Below are 14,009 nucleotides of genomic sequence, written 5' to 3' on the forward strand. Positions count from 1 at the left end.
TCATACTGAGATACAACTCCATGCAGACCCAAAACCACCTCCCAAAGAAACAGTAAATTTAAATAAGACATAACTGAGCTGGGGGAGACCAAAAAAGAACGTCAGAAACAAGAAGGAAAGAAGTATAACTACCATGACACAGCCAGACTAAAGTGGAAACTAAGACATTGTGAAGAGGTTGTTCTAAAACCAAGCCCTGACATAAGCCCTGGCCCAGTGATGAAAGGAAAAGGGTCTCACATGGAGGAATCAGTGTGCACAGCCTCCAATGGGTCACACAAGAGCCGCTTACTGCTCCTGGGGAGAGGAAGGAAATAGAAGCTGGAAAGGGCATTGAGGGCAGAGGGGAGAGAAGGGCACTGCAGGCCAACAGGCAGCAATATAGGCTGCATAGCAACTAAGAAAATGAACTTCTCCTAGAGCCCTCCTCAGGTGGAAACCCAGATCTACATGTATGTATCAAGGGGAAAATGCATGTGCATCTAATTACTGCAATAAAACAGTACCATTGGCAATATGAAAGAGGGAGAAAAAATATTTTAGTGACCAGAAAAAAAGAGATATATTCTTACTGAGTGATCAGGGAACTCTGCACAGCAGAAGTGGACTTTCTTCTGGACTTGAAAGAATGGGTGGATTTTGAACAATACAGGTCATGTTGGTGGAGGAATGGCTCCAGGCCCCTCTGGTAGCACAAGTGACTGGAATAGTAGGTCCCTTGTTTCAGAATAGACCTCAGGCCTCCTGTGGCCCCCATCTAGCATCAGCCAAGTCCCTGGGGCTCCATCCTGACTCACTTGTTCTTTCCCTTTCCTTTTACCAGTTTCGTGACTGATGAGCAGCCAAAGCCTGAAAGAGATGTCTGATGCTCACACTCACAGCAGCCCTCTCCTGGCAGAGCCTCTTTCCAGCAAATACAAACTCTACGAGTTGAGTTTCCCAGCCCAAGCTGTTCCCCCAACTCCCAGGATGCACACCCAGCCCTACCTCTTCTAGAAATGCCTGAAGAAAAGGTGAGGAATGGCCTTCCCAGGATGTTTCCCAGGTGGGGGTGGGAGGAAGGGTGGAGCATGTGTGATCTAATGCCTATAACTGTCACACTGGGGGAGATTCTGCCCACCCCCAATACAGCTCACATCCACAATCAATCCTTCCTGACCTTAGATGGAAAATGTGACTCTGTGTGTGACGTGATTTTAAGGACAAGTAGAGAATGCATACTCTATACACACTTACAAGTCTTCCAACCAGTCCCCCAAATCTTTCTCCTTGTATCTGCTCCATGAATTACTCTATTGTCTCCAAAAGGAAGGCCTCTTTCAAAGCAGGCCTTTAGTATTCCTTGGACCCAGCATCATCAAGGCAGCATAGCTACCAACTCAGTGGCCAAGGACCCAAGACTGTTAAGGTTATTAATGAAACGTAATTCAGGTACCATAAAATTCACCTCTTTAAAGTGTACAATACACTGGTTTTTCACATATTTACAAGGTTGTGCACACATCACTATTATCTAATTCCAGAATATTTTAATCACCTCACAAAGAAAGTCCATACTCCTTAATAGTCAGCCCTCCTTTCATCTTCCCCACCTCCCAGCCCTGGCAAAACCACCAATCTACTTTCTGGATTTATAGATTTGCCCATTCTATATATTTTATATAAATGGAATCATATAATATATGCCTTTTGTGATTGCTTCCTTTCATTTGGCATAATATTTTGGGTTCTTTCAGTAATCATTCCTTTTATGGCCAATAACATTTCATTGTATTTGCTGTTGTTATTTAATCATTGTCATGTCCAGCTCTTTGCAACCCCATGGACTGTTGCGTGCCAGTTTCCTCTTTCCTTCACTAACTCCAGGAATTTGCTCAAATTCATGAGCACTGAGTCAATGATGCTATCTAACCCTCTCATCTGCTACCACCCCTTTCTCCTTTTGCCTTCAATCTTTCCCAGAATCTGGGTCTTTTCCAAAGAGTCAGTTCTTCACATCAGATGAACTGACTCATCTCAAAGTACTGGAGCTTCAGCTTCAGCATGAGTCTTTCCCAGGAATATTCATGGTTGGGTTCCTTTGGGATTGACTGATTTGATCTCCTTGCCATCCAAAGGACTCTCAAGAGTCTTCTCAACCACCACATTTCAAAAGCATCAACTCTTCGGCACTCAGTCTTCTTTGTGGTCCAGCTCTCACATCCTTACCTGACGACAGGAAAAACCATGGCTTTGACTGTACACATCTTGGTCAGCAAAGTGATGTCTCTGCTTTTGAATATGCTATCTAGGTTTGTCATATCTTTCCTTCCAAGGAACAAGCTTCTTTTAATTTCATGGCTGCAGTCACCATCTGCAGTGATTTTGGAGCCAAGAAAATGAAATCGGTCACTGTTTCCACTTTTTCACCTTTTGTTTGCCATGAAGCGATGGGACTAGATGCCGTGATCTTAGTTTTTTTAATGTCATTTAAGTCCAGCTTTTTCACTCTCTTTTTTCACTCTCATCAAGAGGTTCTTTACTTCTTCTTCATTTTCTGCCATTAGAGTAGCATCATCTGCATATCTGAGGTTGTTGATAATTCTCCTGGCAATCTCAATTCCAGTTTGTGATTCATCCAGCCTAGCATTTTACATCATATAATCTGCATATAAGTTAAATAATCAGGGTGACAGCATACAGCCATGTCATACTCCTTTCCCAATTTTGAACCAGTCAGTTTTCCATGTCTGATTCTAACTGTTGCTTCTTGACACACATACAGGTTTCCCAGGAGAGAGGTAAGGTGGTCTCATACTCTCATCACTTAAAGAATCTTCCACAGTTTGTTGTGATCCACCCAGTCAAAGGCTTTTGTGTAGTCAACAAAGCACAAGTAGATGTTTTTCTGGAACTCCCTTGCTTTCTCCATGATCTACCGAATGTTGGCAATATGATATCTGGTTCCTCTGCCTTTCTAAATCCAGCTTATACATCTGGAAATTCTCAGTTCACATACTGCTGAAGCCTAGTTTGAAGGATTTTGAGCATAAGCATGCTAGCATGTGAAATGAGCACAATTGTACAGCAGTTTGAACATTCTTTGGCGTTGCCCTTCTTTGGGATTGGAATGAAAACTGACCTTTTCCAGTCCTGTAGCCACCACTGAGTTTTCCAAATTTGCTGACATACTAGTTGCAGCACTTTCACATCATTATCTTTTAGCATTTAAAAACTCAGATGGAATTCTGTCACCTCCACTAGCCTTGTTCTTAGTAATGCTTCTTAAGGCCCACTTGATTTCATACTCCAAGTTGTCTGGCTCTAGGTGAGTGAGCACACCATCATGGTTATCCAGGTCATTAAGACCTTTTTTTTGTATAGCTCTTCTGTGTATTTCGCTACCTGTTCTCAGTCTCTTCTGCTTCTGTCCTTACCAAATAGGTCCTTACCATTTTTGTCCTTTATGATGCCCATCCTTCCATGAAATATTTCCTTGATATCTCCAATTTTCTTGAAGAAATCTCTAGTCTTTCCCATTCCATTGTTTTCCTCTATTTTTTTGCATTGTTCCTTTAAGAAGGCTTCCTTTTCTCTCCTTGCTACTCTCTGGAATTCTGCATTCAGTTGGGTATATCTTTCCCTATCTCCCTTGCCTTTCATTTCTCTTCTTTCCTCAGCTATTTGTAAAGCCTCCTCGGATAATCACTTTGCCTTTTTGCATTTTTTTTTTCCTTTGGACGGTTTTGGTCACTGCCTCTTAGAATCTCTGTCCATAGTTCTTCAGGCATTCTGTCTACCAAATCTAATCCCTTGAATCCATTTGTCATCTCCACCGATTTAAGTCATATCTGAATGGCCTAGTGGTTTTCCCTACTTCCTTCAATTTAAGCCTGAATTTTGCAAAAATGAGCTAATCATCTGAGCCACAGTCAACCACAGGTCTTGTTTTTGCTGACTCTATAGAGCTTCTCTGTCTTTGGCTGCAAAGGACATAATCAACCTGATTTTTGTATTGACCATCTGATGATTTCCATGTGTAAAGTCATCTCTTGGATAGTTGGAAAAGTGTATTTGCTATGGCCAGTGTGTTCTCTTGACAAAGCTCTGTTAGCCTTTGCCCTGCTTCATTTTGTACGCTAAGGCCAAACTTGCCTGTTTTTCTGGGTATCTCTTGACTTCCTACTTTTGCATTCCAACCCCTAGTGATGAAAAGGACACCTTTTTTTGGTTTAGTTCTAGAAGATATTGTAAGTCTTCTTAGAACCAGTCAAATTCAGCTTCTTTGGCATCAGTGGTTGGGGCATAGACTTGGATTCCTGGGATGTTGAATAGTTTGCCTTGGAAATGGTCTGAGGTCATTCTTTCATTTTGAGGTTGTACCTATGTGGGGCTCTTTTGTTTATGATGAAGGCTACTCCATTTCTTCTAAGGGATTCTTGCCCACAGTAGTAGATATAGTGGGCATCTGAACTGCATTCACCCATTCCCATTCTTTAATTCACTGATTCCTAAGATGTCAATGTTCACTCTTGCCATCTTTTGCTTGACCATGTCCAGTGTATCTTGATTCATAGACCTAACGTTCTAGGTTTTTACAGCACCAGCCTTCACTGTCACCACCAGACACATCCACAACTAAGCATTGTTTCTACTTTGGCCCAACCACTTGGTTCTTCTGGAGTTATTAGTAATTGCCCTCCACTCCTCCCCAGTAGCATATTGGACACCTTCCAACTTGAGGGGCTCATCTTCTGGTGTCATATCTTTTTGCCTTTTCATACTGTTTATGGGGTTCTCAAGGCAAGAGTACCTAGAAGTGGTATTTCTGGGTCACATGGTAAGTCTACATTCAACATTTTAAGAAACTGATAAATTGTTTTCCAAAGTGGCTGCATTAGTATTTATTCTCACCAGCCATGTACACATTGTGCCATTCCACCTCCTCAACAAACTGTGTTGTCTTTTTTATTATAGTCTAGGTAAATGAGTTTAGGTGATGGAGAAGGCAATGGCACCCCACTCCAGTACTCTTGCCTGGAAAATCCCATGGACAGAGGAGCCTGGAAGGCTGCAGTCCATGGGGTCGCTGAGGGTCGGACACGACTGAGCGACTTCACTTTCACTTTTCACTTTCATGCATTGGAGAAGGAAATGGCAACCCACTCCAGTGTTCTTGCCTGGAGAATCCCAGGGATGGGGGAGCCTGGTGGACTGCCGTCTATGGCGTCACACAGAGTCGGACACGACTGAAGTGACTTAGCAGCAGCAGCAGGTAAATGTGATGGGAGAAGGCAATGGCACCCCACTCCAGTACTCTTGTCTGGAAAAATCCCATGGATGGAGGAGCCTGGTGGGCTGCAGTCCATGGGGTCGAGAAGAGTCAGATACGACTGAGCAACTTCACTTTCACTTTTCACTTTCATGCATTGGAGAAGGCAATGGCAACCTACTCCAGTGTTCTTGCCTGGAGAATATGAGGGACGGGGGAGCCTGGTGGGCTGCTGTCCATTGGGTCGCAGAGTCGGACACAACTGAAGCGACTTAGTAGCAGCAGCAGCAGCAGGTAAATGTGATGGAGAAGGCAATGGCGACCCACTCCAGTACTCTTCCCTGGAAAATCCCATGGGTGGAGGAACCTGGTAGGCTGCAGTCCATGGGGTCGCGAAGAGCCGGATACGACTGAGTGACTTCACTTTCACTTTTCACTTTCATGCATTGGAGAAGGAAATGGCAACCCACTCCAGTGTTCTTGCCTGGAGAATCCCAGGGACGGGGGAGCCTGGTGGGCTGCCGTCTCTGGGGTCGCACAGAGTCGGACACGACTGAAGTGACTTAGCAGCAGCAGCAAGTAAATGTGAAGGGACAGCTCACTGTGATTTTGATTAGCATTTCCCAAACAGCAAATGGGGCTTCCCTGGTGGCTCAGTCGGTAAAGAATCTGCCTGCAGTGCAGGAGACTGCTTGCAATGGAGGAGATATGAGTTCAATCACTGGGTCAAGAAGATCCCCTAGAGAAGAAAATGGCAACCCACTCCAGTATTCTTGCCTGGGAAATCCCATAGAGAAGCCTGGTGGGCTACTGTCCATGGGGTCACCAAGAATAGGACTTAGCGACTAAACCACCACCAATGGCAAATGATCTGGGGACATCTTTTCATGTGCTTACTGGGCACTTGTATATCTTCTTTGGAAAAATGTTTTTTCAAGTGCTTTGCTCATTTTTAAATTATGTCACTTGTCCTTTTATGGTGGAGTTGTAGTCATTCTTTTTACATTCTGGATATTATACCCTTTCCAGATATATAATTTACAAATTATTTCTCCCACTCTGTAGGTTGTCTTTTCACTGTCTTGATAATGTCCCTAGAAGCACAGGGTTTTTAATTCTGATTAAGTCCAATTAATCTATTTTTTTCTTTGATTGCTTATACTTTGGTGTCATATCCAAGAAACCATTTTTTTATCCAAGGTCAAAAGATGTACACCAATGTTTTAATTGAACAGTTTTATAATTTTGGCACTTACATATAAGTCTTTTATTCATTTTAAGTTACTTTCTGTATATGATTTTAAGTAAGGATACAATTTCAGTCTTTTAACTAGTGAGTATCCACTTGTCCCAGCACTATTGTTAAAAAGATTATCCTTCCTCCATTGAATTGTCTTGATAGTCCTATCAACAATCAATTGACCATAAATATATGGGTTTGTTTCTGGGCTCTAATTTCTATGGGTCCAATTTATATGTTTATTCTTAAGACAATACCACACCACCTTGAGCGCTGGAGCTTTATAGTAAGTTTTGAAATCAGGAAATATGAGTTTTCCAACTGTGTTCTTCTTTTCAAGATTGTTTTATCTAATCTGAGATCCTTGAATTTCAGGATCCTAAAATTTATATTTTAGGATCCAAAATATTTATATTTATATTTATAAATATTTATATTTATATTTTAGGATCCTAAAATATAAATTTTAGGATCCAAACTTCAATCTCCACAAAAAAATAAATAAATAAATAAAAAGGCAACTGACATTTTGATAAGGATTGTATCAAATCTATAGACCAATTTGGAGAATATTGTATCTTAACAAAATTAAGTCATCCAGTCAGTGAGCATAAGCTATCTTTCTTCTTATTTAAGTCTTTAATTTCTTTCAGAGATGTTTTGTAATTTTGAGTGCACAGTTTTACACCTCTTTTGTTACATTCAATCCAAAATATTTTATTCTTTTTCATGCTACATAGATAGAATTGTCTTCTTAATTTTATTTTTGGATTGTTCATTGCCAATGTATAGAGATAAAATTTGTTTTTGTATGTATATTGATTATCTATCCTGCAAACTTGCTGAACTAATTCATTATCTCTAACAGTTTGTTGTTGTTGTTTTTTTGTAGATTTCTTAAGGTTTTCTGTATAAAAGGATGTCTTCAAATAGAGATAGTTTAAATTCGTTCTTTCCAATTTGGTTCCCTTTTGTCTTTTTTTTTTTTTTCTTACCTAACTACTCTGGTTAAAATTTCTAGTACAATGTGGAATAGCAGTGACAAGAACACACATCTTTGTCATGTTACTGACCTTAGAGGGAAAGCATCCAGTTTCACTATTAAGTGTGATATTAGCTCTGAATTTTTTTTATTATTAGGTCAAGGAACTTCTTTTGTATTCCTAGTTAGTTGATTGCTTTTATCAGAAAGGTTGTTGAATTTTTCAAATAGTTTTTCTGTGTCTGTTGAAATAACCATGTGAATATTTTTCTTTATTAAACAATCTATTGATAGTTTTTATAGGTTGAAACAGTCTCAGATTCTTAGAATTCTCTTTGGTCATAATCTTTTTTATATCGTACTGGATTTGTTTTGCTAGTATTTGTTAAGGATTTTTGCATCTATATTCATAAAGCATATTGATCTATATCTTCTTTCTTGTCATGTCTTTGTCTGGCTTTCATATCAGGATAGTACCAGCCTCATAGATTATTTTAAGAGGCGTTTCCCTCTCTTCTGCTTTTTGGAAGGTATTAGAATTAATTCCTTACACATTTGGTGCAATTCACAGATGAAGCTACCTGGACATGGGTTTTTCTTTGTGGGAAATTTTAGTTTGGTTTGACTTAGTTTTTAGCTGATTCAGTTGCTTTACTTTTTTAGGGATCAATACAAGTTTTCTATTTCTTCCTATCTCAGTTTTGGTAGTTTTTGTTTTTCTAAGAATTTATACAGCTCATCTAGGTTATCTAATTTGTTAGAATACCATTATTCATTTCTTTATAACCCACTTCTTTGTAATCCTTTTTATTTCTTTAAGGTTGGTAGTGATGTCTCCTCTTCCATTTCTGATTCTAGTAACTTCAGTCTTCTCTTTTTTTTCTTTGTCAAACTAGTTAAAAGTTAAAAGGTCAACTTTGACCTCTCCAAGGAACTGACTTTTAGTTTTATTGATTTTTATATTGTTTTTCTATTCTCTATTTCATTTATTTTCATTATAATCTGTTACTTCCACTCACTTTGGGCTTAATTCACTGTTATTTTCTACTTTCTTAAAGTGAAAGGTTAGTTTGTTGAGATATTTCTTCTTTTAACATAGGCATTTACGTTTATCAATTTCACTCTATGCACTGATATAGCTTCATCCCGTAAGTTTTGGTGTGTTGTGGTTTTGTTTTCATTCATCTCAAAATATTTTCTAATTCCTCCTCTGATTTCCTCTTTGATCCATGGATTATTTAGGAGTGTGTTCTTTAATTTTCACATATTTTACAAATATCCATGTTTGATTTTCTTTTTTCTTTTCATTTTTAGCTTTAATCCTTTCCCAGTGGATCTTTTTTGTATTTTTACTATTTTTAATTTAAATTTGTTTATTTTTAATTGGAGGATAATTGCTTTACAATGTTGCACTGGTTTATGCAACATATCAATATGAATCAGCCATAGGTATGTGTGCGGCCCCTCCCTCTTGCGCTTCCCTCCCACCTCCTGCCCCATCCTACCTCTCCAGGTAGGATGCACCAGATTTGAGCACAGGATGCACAGAGCACCAGATTTGAGCTTTCTGCATCATATGGCAAATTCCCACTGCCTATCTGATTTTACGTATGGTAGCAGATATGTTTCAACATTACTCTCTGTTTGTCCCACCCTCTCCTCTCACTGTGTCTGCAAGTCTGTTCTCTGCATCCCCTTGCTGCTCTGCAGATGGCTTCATCAGTACTATCTAATTTCACTCCACTATGGACATCACCAGATGGTCAACACCGAAATCAGATTGATTATATTCTTTGCAGCCAAAGATGGAGAAGCTCTATACAGTCAGCAAAAACAAGACCAGGAGCTGACTGTGGCTCAGACCATGAATTCCTTATTGCAAAATTCAGACTTAAATTGAAGAAAGTAGGGAAAACCACTAGACCATTCAGGTATGACCTAAATCAAATCTCTTATGATTATACAGTGGAAGTGAGAAATAGATTTAAGGGCCTAGATCTGATAGATAGAGTGCCTCATGAACTATGGAATGAGGTTCGTGACATTGTACAGGAGACAGGGATCAAGACCATTCCCATGGAAAAGAAATGCAAAAAAGCAAAATGGCTGTCTGGGGAGGCCTTACAAATAGCTGTGAAAAGAAGAGAAGCGAAAAGCAAAGGAGAAAAGGAAAGATATAAACATCTGAATGCAGAGTTCCAAAGAATAGCAAGAGAGATAAGAAAGCCTTCTTCAGCGATCAATTCAAAGAAATAGAGGAAAACAACAGAATGGGAAAGACTAGGGATCTCTTCAAGAAAATCAGAGATACCAAAGGAACATTTCATGCAAAGATGGGCTCGATAAAGGACAGAAATGGTATGGACCTAACAGAAGTATAAGATATTAAGAAGCGATGGCAAGAATACACAGAAGAACTGTACAAAAAAGATCTTCACGACCCAGATAATCACAATGGTGTGATCACTGACCTAGAGCCAGACATCCTGGAATGTGAAGTCAAGTGGGCCTTAGAAAGCATCACTACGAACAAAGCTAGTGGAGGTGATGGAATTCCAGTTGAGCTATTCCAAATCCTGAAAGATGATGCTGTGAAAGTGCTGCACTCCATATGCCAGCACATTTGGAAAACTCAGCAGTGGCCACAGGACTGGAAAAGGTCAGTTTTCATTCTAATCCCAAAGAAAGGCAATGCCAAAGAATGCTCAAACTACTGCACAATCGCACTCATCTCACACGCTAGTAAAGTAATGCTCAAAATTCTCCAAGCCAGGCTTCAGCAATATGTGAACCATGAACTTCCTGATGTTCAAGCTGGTTTTAGAAAAGGCAGAGGAACCAGAGATCAAATTGCCAACATCTGCTGGATCATGGAAAAAGCAAGAGAGTTCCAGAAAAACATCTATTTCTGCTTTCTTGACTATGGCAAAGCCTTTGACTGTGTGGATCACAGTAAACTGTGGAAAATTCTGAAAGAGATGGGAATACCAGGCCACCTGATCTGCCTCTTGAGAAATCTGTATGCAAGTCAGGAAGCAACAGTTAGAACTGGACATGGAACAACAGACTGGTTCCAAATGGGAAAAGGAGTTCATCAAGGCTGTATATTGTCACCCTGTTTATTTAACTTCTATGCAGAGTACATCATGAGAAATCCTGGACTGGAGGAAACACAAGCTGGAATCAAGATTGCCAGGAGAAATATCAATAACCTCAGATATGCAGATGACACCACCCTTATGGCTGAAAGTGAAGAGGAACTCAAAAGCCTCTTGATGAAAGTGAAAGTGGAGAGTGAAAAAGTTGGCTTAAAGCTCAACATTCAGAAAACGAAGATCATGGCATCCGGTCCCATCACTTCATGGGAAATAGATGGGGAAACAGGGGAAACAGTGTCAGACTTTATTTTTCTGGGCTCCAAAATCACTGCAGATGGTGACTGCAGCCATGAAATTAAAAGACGCTTACTCCTTGGAAGGAAAGTTATGACCAACCTAGATAGCATATTCAAAAGCAGAGACATTACTTTGCCAACAAAGGTTCGTCTAGTCAAGGCTATGGTTTTTCCTGTGGTCATGTATGGATGTGAGAGTTGACTGTGAAGAAGGCTGAGCGCCAAAGAATTGATGCTTTTGAACTGTGGTGTTGGAGAAGACTCTTGAGAATCCCTTGGACTGCAAGGAGATCCAACCAGTCCATTCTGAAGGACATCAGCCCTGGGATTTCTTTGGAAGGAATGATGCTAAAGCTGAAACTCCAGTACTTTGGCCACCTCATGGGAAGAGTTGACTCATTGGAAAAGACTCTGATGATTGGAGGGATTGGGGGCAGGAGGAGAAGGGGAGGACAGAGGATGAGATGGCTGGATGGCATCACCGACTCAATGGACGTGAGTCTGAGTGAACTCCGGGAGTTGGTGATGGACAGGGAGGCCTGGTGTGCTGCGATTCATGGGGTCACAAAGAGTCGGACATGACTGAGCAACTGATCTGACCTGATCTGTGGCCAGAAAACATATTGTGTATGATTTCAATCCCTTTACTAATGTTTTTAACCATAAAAATGTTTTACTTATTTGATGGCCCAGCATGGTCTATGAGCTTCCCAAGTGTTGTTGTTCAGTCGCTCAGTCATGTCCGACTCTTTGTGAACCAATGGACTGCAGCACACCAGACTTCCCTGTCCTTCACCAATACCTGGAGCTTGCTCAAACTCATGTCCATTGAGTCAGTGATGCCATCTAACCATCTCATCCTCTGTCATCCCCTTCTCCTCCTGCCTTTAATCTTCCCCAGCATCAGTATCTTTTTCAGTAAGTCAGCTCTTCTCATCAGGTGGCCAAAGTATTGGAGCTTCAGCATCAGACCCTCCTAGTGGCACTGTGGTAAAGAACCCGCCTGCCAATGCAAGGGATGCGGGTTCGATCCCTGCATTCCCTGGAGAACGAAATGGCAACCATTCTTGCCTGGGAAATCCCATGAACCGAGGAGCCTGGTGGGCTACAGTCTCTGGGGTCGCAAAGAGTCAGTCACAACCAACCACACATGCACACAGCATCATCCATGTTGGAGAAGGTTCCATGTGCACTAGAAATGGTATATTCTGCTGCTGTTGGGTGAAGTGTTCTACCGATGTCTATTTGGTCTAGTTTATTAGAGTTGTTCAAGTCTTCTATTTCCTTGATCTTCTATCTAGATAGTCTATCATTTTTTTCAAATGCAGTATGGAAGGCTTCAATTATTATTATTGAATCAATTTTTCCTCACGTCAGTTCTAAAAACTACTGCTTCATAAATTTGGGGGCTTTGTTGTTAAGCATGTAGTGTTTATAATTATTATATTTTCTTGGTAGATTGATCATTTTATTATTAAATTTTTCTTTCTTACTCTCTAGTAACAATTTTTGTCTTAGCAAAAGGTCTATTTTGCTGATGTTAGTATAGTCACTCCAGCTTTTGTTTTGTTTTGGTTTTTTTTAGTAACTGTTTACACAATATATCTTTTTCCATCCTTACAATCAATTTATATTTTTGAATATAAAGTATGTTTATTTTAGAGAAGATATAGTTGTATAACTTTTTAAATTTTGTTCTGCAAATTTCTGTCTTTGAAGTGTGTAATCTATTTACATTTAATGTAGTTACTGGTAAGTTAGGATTTATGCCTGCCATTTTGCTATTTACTTTCTATATATAATATACCTTTTCTGTTTATGTATTATTTCACTACCGCCATCTTTTATCTTAAACAGGTATTTTCTAGTGTATCCTTTTAATTCTTCTGTCCTTGTTATGTATATGTTTTAGTTTTTTCTCTGAGTAGTTGTCCTGGATATTACAATTAAATGTCTTAATATATAAAAATATAGTTTGAATTAAATTCAACTTAATTACAATATTATACAAAGCTATGTTACTATGTAACTCTATCCCTACCACCTTTGTGCTGTTATTGTCATACAAATGACATCTTTATATATTGTATGCCCATCAACAATGGAGCTGACTGTAGCTCAGAACATGAGCTTTTGTTGAAAAAGTCAGACATATTGAAGAAAGTAGGAAAAACCACTAGGCCATTCAGATATGACTTAAATCCGTGGAGGTGAGAAATAGATTAGAGGAATTAGATTTGGTAGACAGAGTGCCTGAAGAACTATGGACAGAGGTTCGTAACATTGTACAGGAGGCAATGACCAAAACCATCCAAAGAAAAAGGAATGCAGGAAGGCAAAGTGATTAACCGAGGAGGCTGAGGAAAGAGAAGTGCTGCTGCTGCTCTAAGTCGCTTCAGTCGTGTCCCACTCTGTGCGACCCCATAGACGGCAGCCCACCAGGCTCCCCTGCCCCTGGGATTCTCCAGGTAAGAACACTGGAGTGGGTTGCCATTTCCTCCTCCAATGAAGAGAAGTGCAAGGCAAGGGAGATAGGGAAAGATAGACCCAACTGAATGCAGAATTCCAGAGAATAGCAAGGCATATGCCCAAGCCTTTTAAAGCCCCCTTTGGACATCCTAGTTTTTCCTTTTAAGTTTTTGATTAGCTTCTTGTTTTCCTCAATTGTTATCCACCACCTCAGGCACATTTTTTACCAGTGTTCTCATTGCCTTAATGGAGGGGAGAATTTGAGGGGCCTCAGTTCACCATTTCTACTGGCATCCTCAAGATATTTAAGTTTTGATGCAGGGACGAGGTTAGAGAAATCTGCAGAACATTAAAGTACAATAGAAACATAATGTGAGCCACACATATAAGTTTAAATTTATATTACTATGTTTTAAAAGTAAAAAGAAAAGAAACAGATAAAATTATTTTATTTTTTATAGACGTATAGCTGGTTTACAATGTGTTAGTTTCAGGTGTACAGCAAAGTGATTCAGTTACATGTGTGTGTGTGTGTGTGTGTGTGTTCTTTTTCCGATTCTTTTCCCTGATAAGTTATTGCAATATTTTGTAAAATATTGAGTATGGTTCCCTGTGCTATATAATGGGTCCTTGTTGCTTATCTATTTTATATATGGTAGTGTGTATATACGGA

The 14,009-nt window shown here is 39.8% G+C and overlaps 1 protein-coding gene across 1 annotated transcript in view; it reads left to right on the top strand.

The window, feature by feature from the left end:
- The first annotated feature begins 834 nt into the window (after positions 1-834).
- The window catches only part of LOC106700695 (urea transporter 2-like), a 35,635-nt gene continuing 22,460 nt past the window's right edge, over positions 835-14,009 (top strand). The window contains 2 exon segments of the mRNA XM_014477176.2: positions 835-928; positions 931-1,013. Coding sequence (XP_014332662.2) covers positions 835-928; positions 931-1,013 — 177 coding nt within the window.

Source organism: Bos mutus, chromosome 24 (assembly GCF_027580195.1).
Source record: "Bos mutus isolate GX-2022 chromosome 24, NWIPB_WYAK_1.1, whole genome shotgun sequence".
NCBI lineage: Eukaryota > Metazoa > Chordata > Mammalia > Artiodactyla > Bovidae > Bos > Bos mutus.